General features: G+C 52.5%; 3 protein-coding genes across 3 annotated transcripts; all 3 read left to right on the top strand.

Annotated features, from left to right (window-relative positions):
- Positions 1-2,087: 2,087 nt before the first annotated feature.
- On the top strand, positions 2,088-3,397 carry WHR41_09401 (uncharacterized protein; the record flags this gene model as incomplete). The annotated part of the gene is made up of 2 exons (XM_069378004.1): positions 2,088-3,120; positions 3,176-3,397. The coding sequence occupies 2 exons, from the start codon at positions 2,088-2,090 to the stop codon at positions 3,223-3,225; spliced, it is 1,083 nt and encodes a 360-aa protein (XP_069224995.1). The 3' UTR covers positions 3,226-3,397.
- A 1,142-nt stretch (positions 3,398-4,539) lies between these two features.
- On the top strand, positions 4,540-6,689 carry WHR41_09400 (uncharacterized protein). The gene is made up of 4 exons (XM_069378003.1): positions 4,540-5,001; positions 5,060-5,159; positions 5,224-6,095; positions 6,148-6,689. Exons 1-4 carry the CDS (start codon positions 4,958-4,960, stop codon positions 6,347-6,349), a joined length of 1,218 nt encoding a protein of 405 aa, XP_069224996.1. The 5' UTR covers positions 4,540-4,957; the 3' UTR covers positions 6,350-6,689.
- Positions 6,690-8,433: 1,744 nt separating this feature from the next.
- On the top strand, positions 8,434-9,785 carry WHR41_09399 (uncharacterized protein; the record flags this gene model as incomplete). The annotated part of the gene is made up of 2 exons (XM_069378002.1): positions 8,434-9,664; positions 9,715-9,785. The coding sequence occupies 2 exons, from the start codon at positions 8,434-8,436 to the stop codon at positions 9,783-9,785; spliced, it is 1,302 nt and encodes a 433-aa protein (XP_069224997.1).

The following is a 9,785-nucleotide window of genomic DNA, read 5'->3' as shown; positions in this document are numbered from 1 at the left end:
AGTGCAAGGCGACTTTCGTTGTAATGTTAGGTAGCGATTAGGGACGGCTCATACGGTCTCCGTGCATAGCCTGAATGAAAATCATCATCATCATCATCAGCGCTCCTTCGAGGATGATATACACATGTACTTGGGCAACATTCCCCTAACGAAAGCTATGATATGAGAGACTGTTAAGTCTATCGCGTCAAGGCTGAGATGTCAAATAGGTAAGATCACGCGGCACGGGCGCGAGATAGATCAGAGATATGACGGGTCGGCTGTTATTGATGAGGACCAATCCAAGCGGCTCCCCTTCCGTGTGGCCACGGCATAAGTAAGAGCACTGGCTCTTGAACCCAGACAGGAGGACAACGCGAGATGATTGTGTGAGTTCAAAGCATCTGGAGCTCACGCCTCCCGCTCGTGGTGGTCAACATCTGCGAGTCGCTAGACAGTGTCCTCAAGTGCGTTCGAGAAAGAGTGCAGGCGACAGCCACTTATTGGCCTCACCGCGCCGGCCGCGGATGTCGCGTTCGGAAAGCTTCAGACCTTTGACTACCTAAAGGTCTCAACTTGATTCGGTCATATCTTGAAGTGGGCCAAAGCCGTCAGCACTGCATTGGCATGGGCTATGTCTATTGTCGTATCCTCAAAGCGTTTAATCTACCCTCGCGACCACGATCAAAGCAGCAGCCCGGTCAGCTGTGTGATACGACCCCGCAGCCGACGATATATTGTTCAGTCTTCCAAGGCCGCGCGAACTCTCACGACCACATCGATCAGCTACATTGTTGCAATGCAGTCCCTTCCTGAGGCAGCCATGCGTCGCATCTGCGACACGCCACGGTTTCAGGAGGGCTACATATGTATCGTCTTTACCGCACTAGATAGGAGAGGATACACCTCCTCTTACACATTCCATCCAACATACATCGCGCCCTACGCTTCGTTTTTGGCCAGTGCTCTCGCGCAACATCATTTTGCGGCGAATGAAAATGAGGTGTCACAGCAAACGGATCACGTACTGCTCTTATCATTACTTATTCCACTTACTGCACGAGTTGCCGAGCCGACCAGGTATGATGAACGACTATGGACATGATAAGCGCTGCGACACAAGCACACTGGTCAATTATTCTTTTGGGTGAGTGCTTTTCCGCCTGGCTTCCTCTTCACATGCTCACGATCTCTCAGAAAAAGGGTGCAGCAAAATTGCTGTAAGCAGGTGCCTCGGAAATCTCGCCTTGACTGACATCCTGCAGTGTTGTGTACGTCGCCACCCGCATCTACGCAGTTCTATATCTACAACAAGTCCACAAAAGAAGTGCTGATGGCGAACGCGGAAGATGCGAAGAAAGTGATTCCGCTCAAACTTAGAGGAGACACGGGTTTCGAGGTGCTGGTGTTCACGCATGAGGAGGAGTAGTCTTGGATTCGCTCAGACCACGTGCGACCTGGTGTCAAATGCACTAAATTGAGAATCAATCCAGAAGCGCGCGCAGTGGAATGCACGATATGTTGTCCTCGAGATCGCCTTGTCCATAACTGTACTCACTGCACCTGTGCCGATCGCCTTGTTGCTGGGTAGCTCTTGATGACAGATCGAATGCAGCTGCAGACGCTTTGATGAAGCGAGCCGAGCTCGAGGCGCTGCTGTGAAACGCTCTCGACCTTGATCGCTGACCATCAACGTTTGCGTGCCTGCCCTCGCCCCTGCCCTCAGCCGCCAGCTTTGCTTCGCCTACCTCGCCTACTATGTGATACTTTGATCCATCGAGCTAGTGAATCTGGTCCTCGGGAGTCGTCATGCCAAGACGGCGCAGTCTTGATGCTGGACGCCCGATGTCTTTTGCGGTATCGTAAGACACTCTGCTAAACTAGCATGGCATTGACTATCACTATTCTTCAGGAGCGGTTTTAAATGCTACCCTCAAAGTACTCGGCATCCACGACCTTCACGTCATCTCCATAACTTCATTTGGCACCCGTCAACCTTGTTAGTCGACCCACACACCATACAAGAGAGACTGCAAAATATCAACATGGGTAACTACTCTTGATGGTCAGCTCCGCCAAAGTGAGAAACTGCCCGCATCAACCCCTAGATGCCTCGCGGCGAGTGTGAATCCTGGTCCTCCAACAGCGGTTTCCACCCCGGCGCTGAATACGACCTTTGTGACCGGCTGGCAGAAGGCGTTTATCACACTGTCTTTGCTGCATCACACAAAGAATCCCAGCAGCAAGTCGCCATCCTCAGATCACTCCCGTTCGAACATCTGGAATGCGGTCTGCGCGTCTTGTGCGTGATCAAGCTGCTCCGTCACTTTCACCACGAAAACATAATTCCGGTCTTAGACGTCCCTCGACCGCGCAACTCTGAGTCCTGTCAAGAGGTCTACATTGTCCAAGAGTTGATGGAAACGGACATGCAGTCGCTCATAATGGACGGCAATCAAGAACTGTCCGACGACCACTGCCAGTATTTCCTCTATCAAATCCTGCGTGCGTTGAAAGCAATACATTCTGCTGGCATCGTTCACTGCAATCTCAACCCTTCAAACCTGCTGATCAACACCAATTGCGACCTCAAGGTGTCCGGCTTTGGTGCTGCGCGCCCTTCAACGAACAGCGATGTTGCCAAGGGCACTTCGACTGGACCAGTCGGCTCCCTCTGCTATCGGGCACCTGATATCATGCTTCCACCGGAGAGATACACCACGGCTGTAGATATGTGGGCCGTTGGATGCATATTTGCCGAGATGTTGGGCCGCAAACGGCTCTTCTCTGGAACCAGGCATGAGGAGCAGCTTGGTCAAATTTTCGATGTAATTGGGACGCCTTATTCGAAGGACTTTCACAAGCTCGACAAAAGTGCGCAAAGGCACATTCAACGACTACCGCTTAAGTCGAAAACGTCTTGGAAAGGATTGTTCCCGCGTGCTTCCGACCAAGCACTCGACATATTGGACCGACTGTTGTCCTTCAATCCTGACGAGCGCATCAGTGTAGGGATGGCCCTGGAACATCCATACCTCGGAGTGTACCACGATTCTGCCGACGAACCTGAAGCGCATCGTATACCTCGTGATTATCTGAACTTCGGTGAACCCATTTGTCTGAGCATAGATAAAGTGAGAAGTAAGTCTGTATTGGGAGACCTTGGTACCCAGGTAAACTGACACGCCCGACATAGAACTGATCGTCCAAGAAATCGAAAAATGTACAACATCTCCGAGGTCTTGACCAGCCACGGAGACTGAGGAGTCTGATCATTCAATTGGCGTTCTCTACAATTTTGTGCATCGCGTGACCCGACCGGAACTGTATCTCTGCAAGAAGGGTTGAGACGACTTGCTCCTTAACGAAGGCTGTCAGGGGTGATAGATGCTCACGCATGTAGTGAAGGCGCCGATGATGTAGAGTATCGATGGGGTCTTATTATCAAGCGGCAATGAAACTCCACTTTGATGGCTATGCTATTCATGTAGACCGAAACTCGCATCTCCTCAGCATCTGCTGCAACAAACAGTGAGCACGCGACCGTGCCAGCGATGGCCATCTTCTGGATTTTAAGATCATGAGGAGGATCCGGAAGGCACGGTTTTCCAAGCAAAATCCGGTCTCTTCACTTCGGAGAAGCACGGTCCAGTAACGGGACGTCGGCCTTCTCGCCTCGCCCGTAGTTCACGCTTCAACTTCAGTGTTCAGCCGAAGAGACCATGGGGAGCCCGCTCGCACGTGCCATCTCATGTTGTCTTAGAGTTCGTGCTTGGATGACCCCGATCCCTGGCAGGTGGCGCTTGCTTCAGCTGTGGAACCCGGTCGGTACGTCTTCGTCGTCCGACTTCGCGAATTGGAGGTGTGAACGCCATCCAGGCAACGGGGTGACACAGCCAACCCTGAGTGCTGATTTAGTGGCGTCAGTGATGACGATGACAGCCCCTGGCTTCTAGGTGCAGGTCGCGCTTCACATGCTGCTCTAATCTTCAGCCGACGCTACCCAATACAATCTGGAGGCTAGGGCTTTGGCAGTCAAGTCCATCCTTTGGGGCGAACCAGGATATTGACGAGTCCTGAAATGTGTGCCAATGCACTTGGCGCCTTTTGCGGCTGAATCTTCAGGGCAGCATCAGGCAGAAGTGTGCAAGAGGTCCAGGTCAGCGCCGGCATACTTCAGCATGCTGTGCGCGCATTGAAATCTTCACGCCAACGGCGCTGACAATAACTAGCGAGAATGTCTATTCTCTGACGAGAAATTTTTGCAATTGTTCACTTTTCTGTGCCCCGAACAACAAGTGTCGCTCTTTTGACATGACCATCTCTTATTCCAGCAAGCTGGGAAATCGTCGAGACCTGAAGTCGCAGCGACTTGCCATCTCTGGACAAGTGAGACGGCCAAAAAGGTCAGGGGGGGCTTGCGAGGAATGCCGTAGGCTGAAGAAACGTTGTGACAGAAGACCAACCTGTGCTGGATGCAGCAGCCGTGGCGTTACTTGCGAGTATGTCGCCTGTGCCCGATCCCAACGGCCTCTGGATGCTCTACCAAGGCGTCGAAAGATCTCCGCGCAGCATGAAGGCGATGGAATAGCCCTGCAGATGGAGCAGCTACGGTCTGAACAGCTTGAACCCGACACCGGGCCAAGCTCCCGCAGCACGGTAACACCAAAATCGATCTTGTTTTGGCCAAGCGTGGCCAATCTTATGGAACATATCTCTGGAAGCCAGACGACGATTAGCAGTCACTCTCAGCAGAGCCTTCGGATATACGCAGAACCGACCATGTCGCTGCCTGGGCTAAACTCGCGCCGCGAAAGCCCGGAACTTGCAGCCACCACCATCAACAGCTACTTTGCCAATTATGTGGAGCAGATCCATAGCATTTACCCTTTTCTCGACATACGCAACGTCCGAGAGCTTCTTGATGACTATATCATGAGCAACGTTGCGAGAGTGAGCGCCCACAGATCTGGTGCCCATGAGGCCCCGGACGGACACTCGAAGCGTCGAAATGCCTTGCAGGTATTCGCATCTTCCCAAAGAGTTGACCTGGACAATGTGTTGATACTTCTGGTACTAGCACTTGGCGAGGTATGCGAACAAACGAAGTCTTCGTCATGCCAGCAAAGAGATGTAAGCCGCGAGTTTGGCAATCCTTGTTCTCTTCCGGGTGCGAAGTGGTACACGCAAGCCATGAGATCTCTTTTGGTAGCGTCTCAAGACAAAACCCTGACGTGTGCTCAGGTGTATCTGCTGGCCGGTCTCTTTGCTGCCCACTTTGACCGCGTCAAAGAGAGCAAATCATGGTTTGCGATAGCGGGCCAGACTCTCCGAAAAGTGTTCGGCGCGAACGATATCTATGGCACGAGTATCCACGCTACTCCGCCATGTGAACTTCCACGGACCTTTAGTGAGTCGTTGACACTGATCGCCGCTTGGTCGTGTTTGCAGCTGGAGAACGAAGCTCCGCCCCATGAGGATACTCGCACAAGTCATCTTGCGGAGCTCTCCACTTTCTTATCTTTGCCGCAAGACTGGTCTGGAACAGAAAGTTGTCAAGCAACGTCGCAAGTCCAATTTACAAGAGGACCTCCCGAAGAGCTGCTCCTCTTCTTGACTGCGCAAATTTCCTTGGAGAAGCATCTTGCGGACCTGTATGATCGACTATACAGGCAAGAGCGCCATTCCACATTTCACGTTTTAAGATTTGAGCTGATGAATTGCGGAACTGTTCTTCAGGAGTGGAGAGACCATCTGCCCAAGAATCTGCAATGGAATGACTCGGATGGTCCTCCCTGCGACATGCTCCATGCGCGGCTGCGTGCCAAATACTGGAGGGTCCGGTACTTTATGTATAGGCCCTTCTTAAGCTTCGCTCTGAACATCCGGCCATACTATGATATCGGCTACACAGTCAAGCAAGCCGCTGTAGAAATTTGTGTCATCACGAACTTGCGGGCCGAGGTGTTTGTCTATGAAGCCATTGCGGCAATGAAAGAGGAACGATTTATGGATGGTCGCCGATCCTGTATCGAAGCCGCTTTCCAAACCCTCCTGGCATTTGACCAAGTGCCACATCGGTTGATCGTGGCGGATCTACAAAGCACTGCCTACATGTGAGTGATCCCGCTCCGCTTCCAACAGCTTGTTTTCTGACATTGAAACCAGTAACTTCACCATCATGTTACTACTGTGTGCGGTATTCCGCGACTGGTACCTAAGACCGCTTGTGAACGCGGAGCGCCTCCGACATGTCCTTGATCGCACTGTCAATTTCCTGGAGAGACATGCGACCATATCTCCGACAGTTCGTCGAAACCATGAGACGTTGGAAAATCTTCAGCGCATCTTGTTTGACGCAGTGCCCTGAAAATGATACTCGACTAAATAGAAGCTACTGTGCACACCATCTTTTGGCTTGTGGCTAGCTGGCGAAAGGGGATTGTCAGATTGCGATTGAGGCAGGAGACTCTGGTGGCGGCGAGCCTCGCCATTGAGTCGCCGGGGAGGAATGTTAACCTATGCAACTCTTCGTAAGGCGTTGTCCAAGGCCAAATGAACCGACGCCTTATCGACTACGACAGAGGGTCGGTGTGGCTGTGAATGCAACAGATTTAGTGTAAATCTGAGGTCAGAGGTTGGTCGCTGGCACCGCTTACGGTACTATTTGCTCCTACCGAAGAATGTAGCCGTGGAATCGCGTGAAGTTGCACCGCTTTTCTGCATCAAGCGCGGAGATCGATGCATCACTCGATTTCCAGAGGACTTCCGATACGATGGTCCCCTTGTTTTCAATAAGATCATTGGCCTTGGTGCAACAGATATTTCGTCCAACGGAGATCATGCATTTAACGCGGGAATGCGTGGATCTTGGGCGAGCAAGTCATCAAAGACCGCAAAAAATTAGAGCAAGGGATGCCGAGAGCACCAGCTCCCCAAGTAAACATGGACGACTTTTGGAAGTGATACTTCCAGACACGAGCCAGTGCATGGAAACTCCAGGGAAAGTAGAATTTGCCTACAAAGGGAAAGCCGATTTTACGATATCTGATCCGTCTAATCAACGAAAGTTACCCGTGCGCAAAACGTGAGAGCAAGTCCATCTTCTCTGAATCATATCGTTCAACGGTGTGTCTGTGTTGCAAACAGTGTCTATCCATCGCTTCATGTCGTTTTACTCGTCTCGTCATCTGCCAGAGGCCAGTACACTTACTCGTACTGCGGTCGAGCCTTTTCAACGGGAGTAACGTCCATCCACCTGTGCCGGGAATCCACCTGTGCCGGGACACCTTTTCTAATCTTCGCCTTGTATCCATTGTCCACATCCATTTTGGTAAATAAGCCATTTCTTACTATTCTTCTGTCATTTACCAATCGGGCTGACCATGTGTCAGAGCACCGATCGCGTGGATAGTTGTTCCTTCGTCCAAATTGTCGCCGTCATGGTTTGACGCTCCAGCTTTTGAGCTCGCGGAAAGGCGACATGTAATCCAAGTGGAGTTGAAAGCAGGTGCGCTGAATGTGCTGCGGTCAGAAGAAGATTGTAGATCCAAACGCATCCCGCTAGGGACCGTTGATGAAGGCTGTGGCTTAGAAATAAGCGCCAGGCTGGTCTTTCTCCAGGATCAGCCTACAGGCCCGCTGACTAGGGCTAGGCGCGAATGCGCTCCGGTGTCGCGGCTTTCGCTCTTCGCGATTTGCTCGGGTAGAACCGCGCGGCAACGCGGGCTTACCGTCCGCCCGTGTGGAGGGGAATCCTGTCTCGAAGGTTTTGATATCGAAACGGCGGTCAGTGTTCCGCAGGAGGCGAAGCAAGCTCACATGGAAACTGCATGGAAGATCGCGCGCCAGAGCCTTGCAATGCTTGGCATTTGACAGGGTCGGCCGCTTCCCCAGCCGGTCCTCCCCCGAGCTCCCCACCGGTTCTGCTAGTGTACCGCTGTACCTCGACGGCGTGGCCACATCGCGAGGATGGACAGAGCCAGTCTGGCTTTGGCGCAAGGTGTTCCCGCAGGCGTACCAAGATCGTTGCGTGCTATTGCAGATCACCGGGATGTTCCACTTTCTACCCTCCACGCTCGTGCGCGTGGCCGCAGATCCATCGAAGCAAAAGCCCAGGCCCAGCAATACCTCACGCCATTCGAGGAGAAGGCCGTGATTGAGTTTATCCTGGAGATGTCCGACCTGGGAACACCTGTACGGAACAAGTTCATACCATCAATAGCTTTCAGTGTGACCCGCCATTGACTGGAAGTGGACAGACCAGCCCAAGCACCAAACAAGAATTGGACCAAAGCTTTCGAGAGAAGGCATCCAGAGCTACAAACCTGACGAGCGAAACCACTAAATTGGAAGCGCCATGACAAGAACATATACCCGAAGGTAGAACACTGGTTTGACGTGATTAGTAAAGTACTGGGTGACGACGCAATCGTGGCAGAGAATGTGTACAACATGGACGAGACCGGAGTCATGCTCTCTATGCTCGGTTCTGTTAAGGTGCTCGTAGGAAAGGATGACCAACGGGATTATCGAGGTGCACGAGTAGAGCGAACGATGGTTACTGCGATCGAGTGCATCAGTGCCGATGGTAGATTTCTGAACCCTATGGTCATTTGGCCAGCGGCCACCCATAGAGGCAACTGGACGACGCACCCCACACCAGGATGGCATTATGCGTGTTCCAAGTCTGGCTACACTGACTCCAAAATAAGCCTCGAGTGGCTTAAAAAGGTGTTCGACCCGCAGACCAAGGAACGAGCAAGGGGTAAGAAACGGTTGCTGATCTGTGATGGTTTCGGCACGCACGAGACGCTCGAGATCCTAGAGCACTGCTTCGCCAGTGACATCCGTCTACGCCGGCTACCTTCCCACACATCTCATAAGTTGCAGCCGTGTGACATTGCTGTCTTCGCCCCCTTGAAAGCAGCGTATCGCGATGCCGTTGAGCGCCTGGAACGGGGCGGTGTTAACGCCATTGGGAAGCAACACTTTACATCTCTATACAGCTATGCAAGAAAGAAAGCGTTTACGAGGAAGAATATCCTCGCAGGCTGGAGCAAAGGCGGGCTTTACCCACTGAACCCAGAACGAGTGATGAAGGACTTGGTGAAGCCTCTCGCCGAGTTGCCGGCCCCGGAAGCCGGTGGGGAAACGACGTCAAGTTCTGCCACTTGTCAAGACGAAACGCCCAGAGTCCCTGCAGCGCCCATCACACCCGAAACGCCAGTGACGGCAGAGGCTTTCCTAGCGCTGCGTGACTTCATTCTGGAGAGGGATGCACACACGCTGGAGGAGATAGGAAAGCAGAGCATTCAGCGACACCTTCAGAAGCTCACTAAAGGAGCTCAAACGTCCATTGCTAGGGGCGTTCTTCAGCAAGAACGTATCAAATCCCTGCTCAAGAGAAATGACGAAGCCAAAGTCCGCCGTGCGACGAAGTCGCTGGTCCTTGGCAAAGCGAAAGTGATGAGTTACGAGGATCTTTTTGAGGCGAGAGCGAAGCGAGCTGAGAAAGATGCCAGGAAAGCTGCGAAAAAGCAGCGACGGAAGCGCAAGAGTGAAGAGGAAGCCGTTCTGGATGCGACTTTCCAGTCACCGCTTCTAACTGCTGCGGAATCGGCCGATGACGCGCTCTTGATGGCTCAAGCACAGCACACAGCAGCGCCCATTCCTCCTTGTCCTGGTGCAGCGCCAGTCGCGCGTATGTACTGAAAGATTTCTGACTGTCTCAAGCGACTTGCCATTTGAGGATCTGGTTTGGTCACGGGCTGGAGCGTGAGCGCATCGGCATTTCGGCAGATTAG

Source organism: Cladosporium halotolerans, assembly GCF_011745625.1.
Source record: "Cladosporium halotolerans strain TM138-S3 chromosome Unknown Sca109, whole genome shotgun sequence".
Taxonomy (NCBI): domain Eukaryota; kingdom Fungi; phylum Ascomycota; class Dothideomycetes; order Cladosporiales; family Cladosporiaceae; genus Cladosporium; species Cladosporium halotolerans.
This window is presented reverse-complemented; position numbering and strand designations above follow the sequence as displayed.

Bases quoted from the DNA above. Each gene is read 5' to 3' on its own strand.
- WHR41_09400 (XM_069378003.1), top strand. From the start codon at position 4,958: ATGAGGCCCCGGACGGACACTCGAAGCGTCGAAATGCCTTGCAG. The intron at 5,002-5,059 runs GTATTCGCATCT...TTCTGGTACTAG, and splicing joins AGCGTCGAAATGCCTTGCAG to CACTTGGCGAGGTATGCGAA. The intron at 6,096-6,147 runs GTGAGTGATCCC...CATTGAAACCAG, and splicing joins CTACAAAGCACTGCCTACAT to TAACTTCACCATCATGTTAC.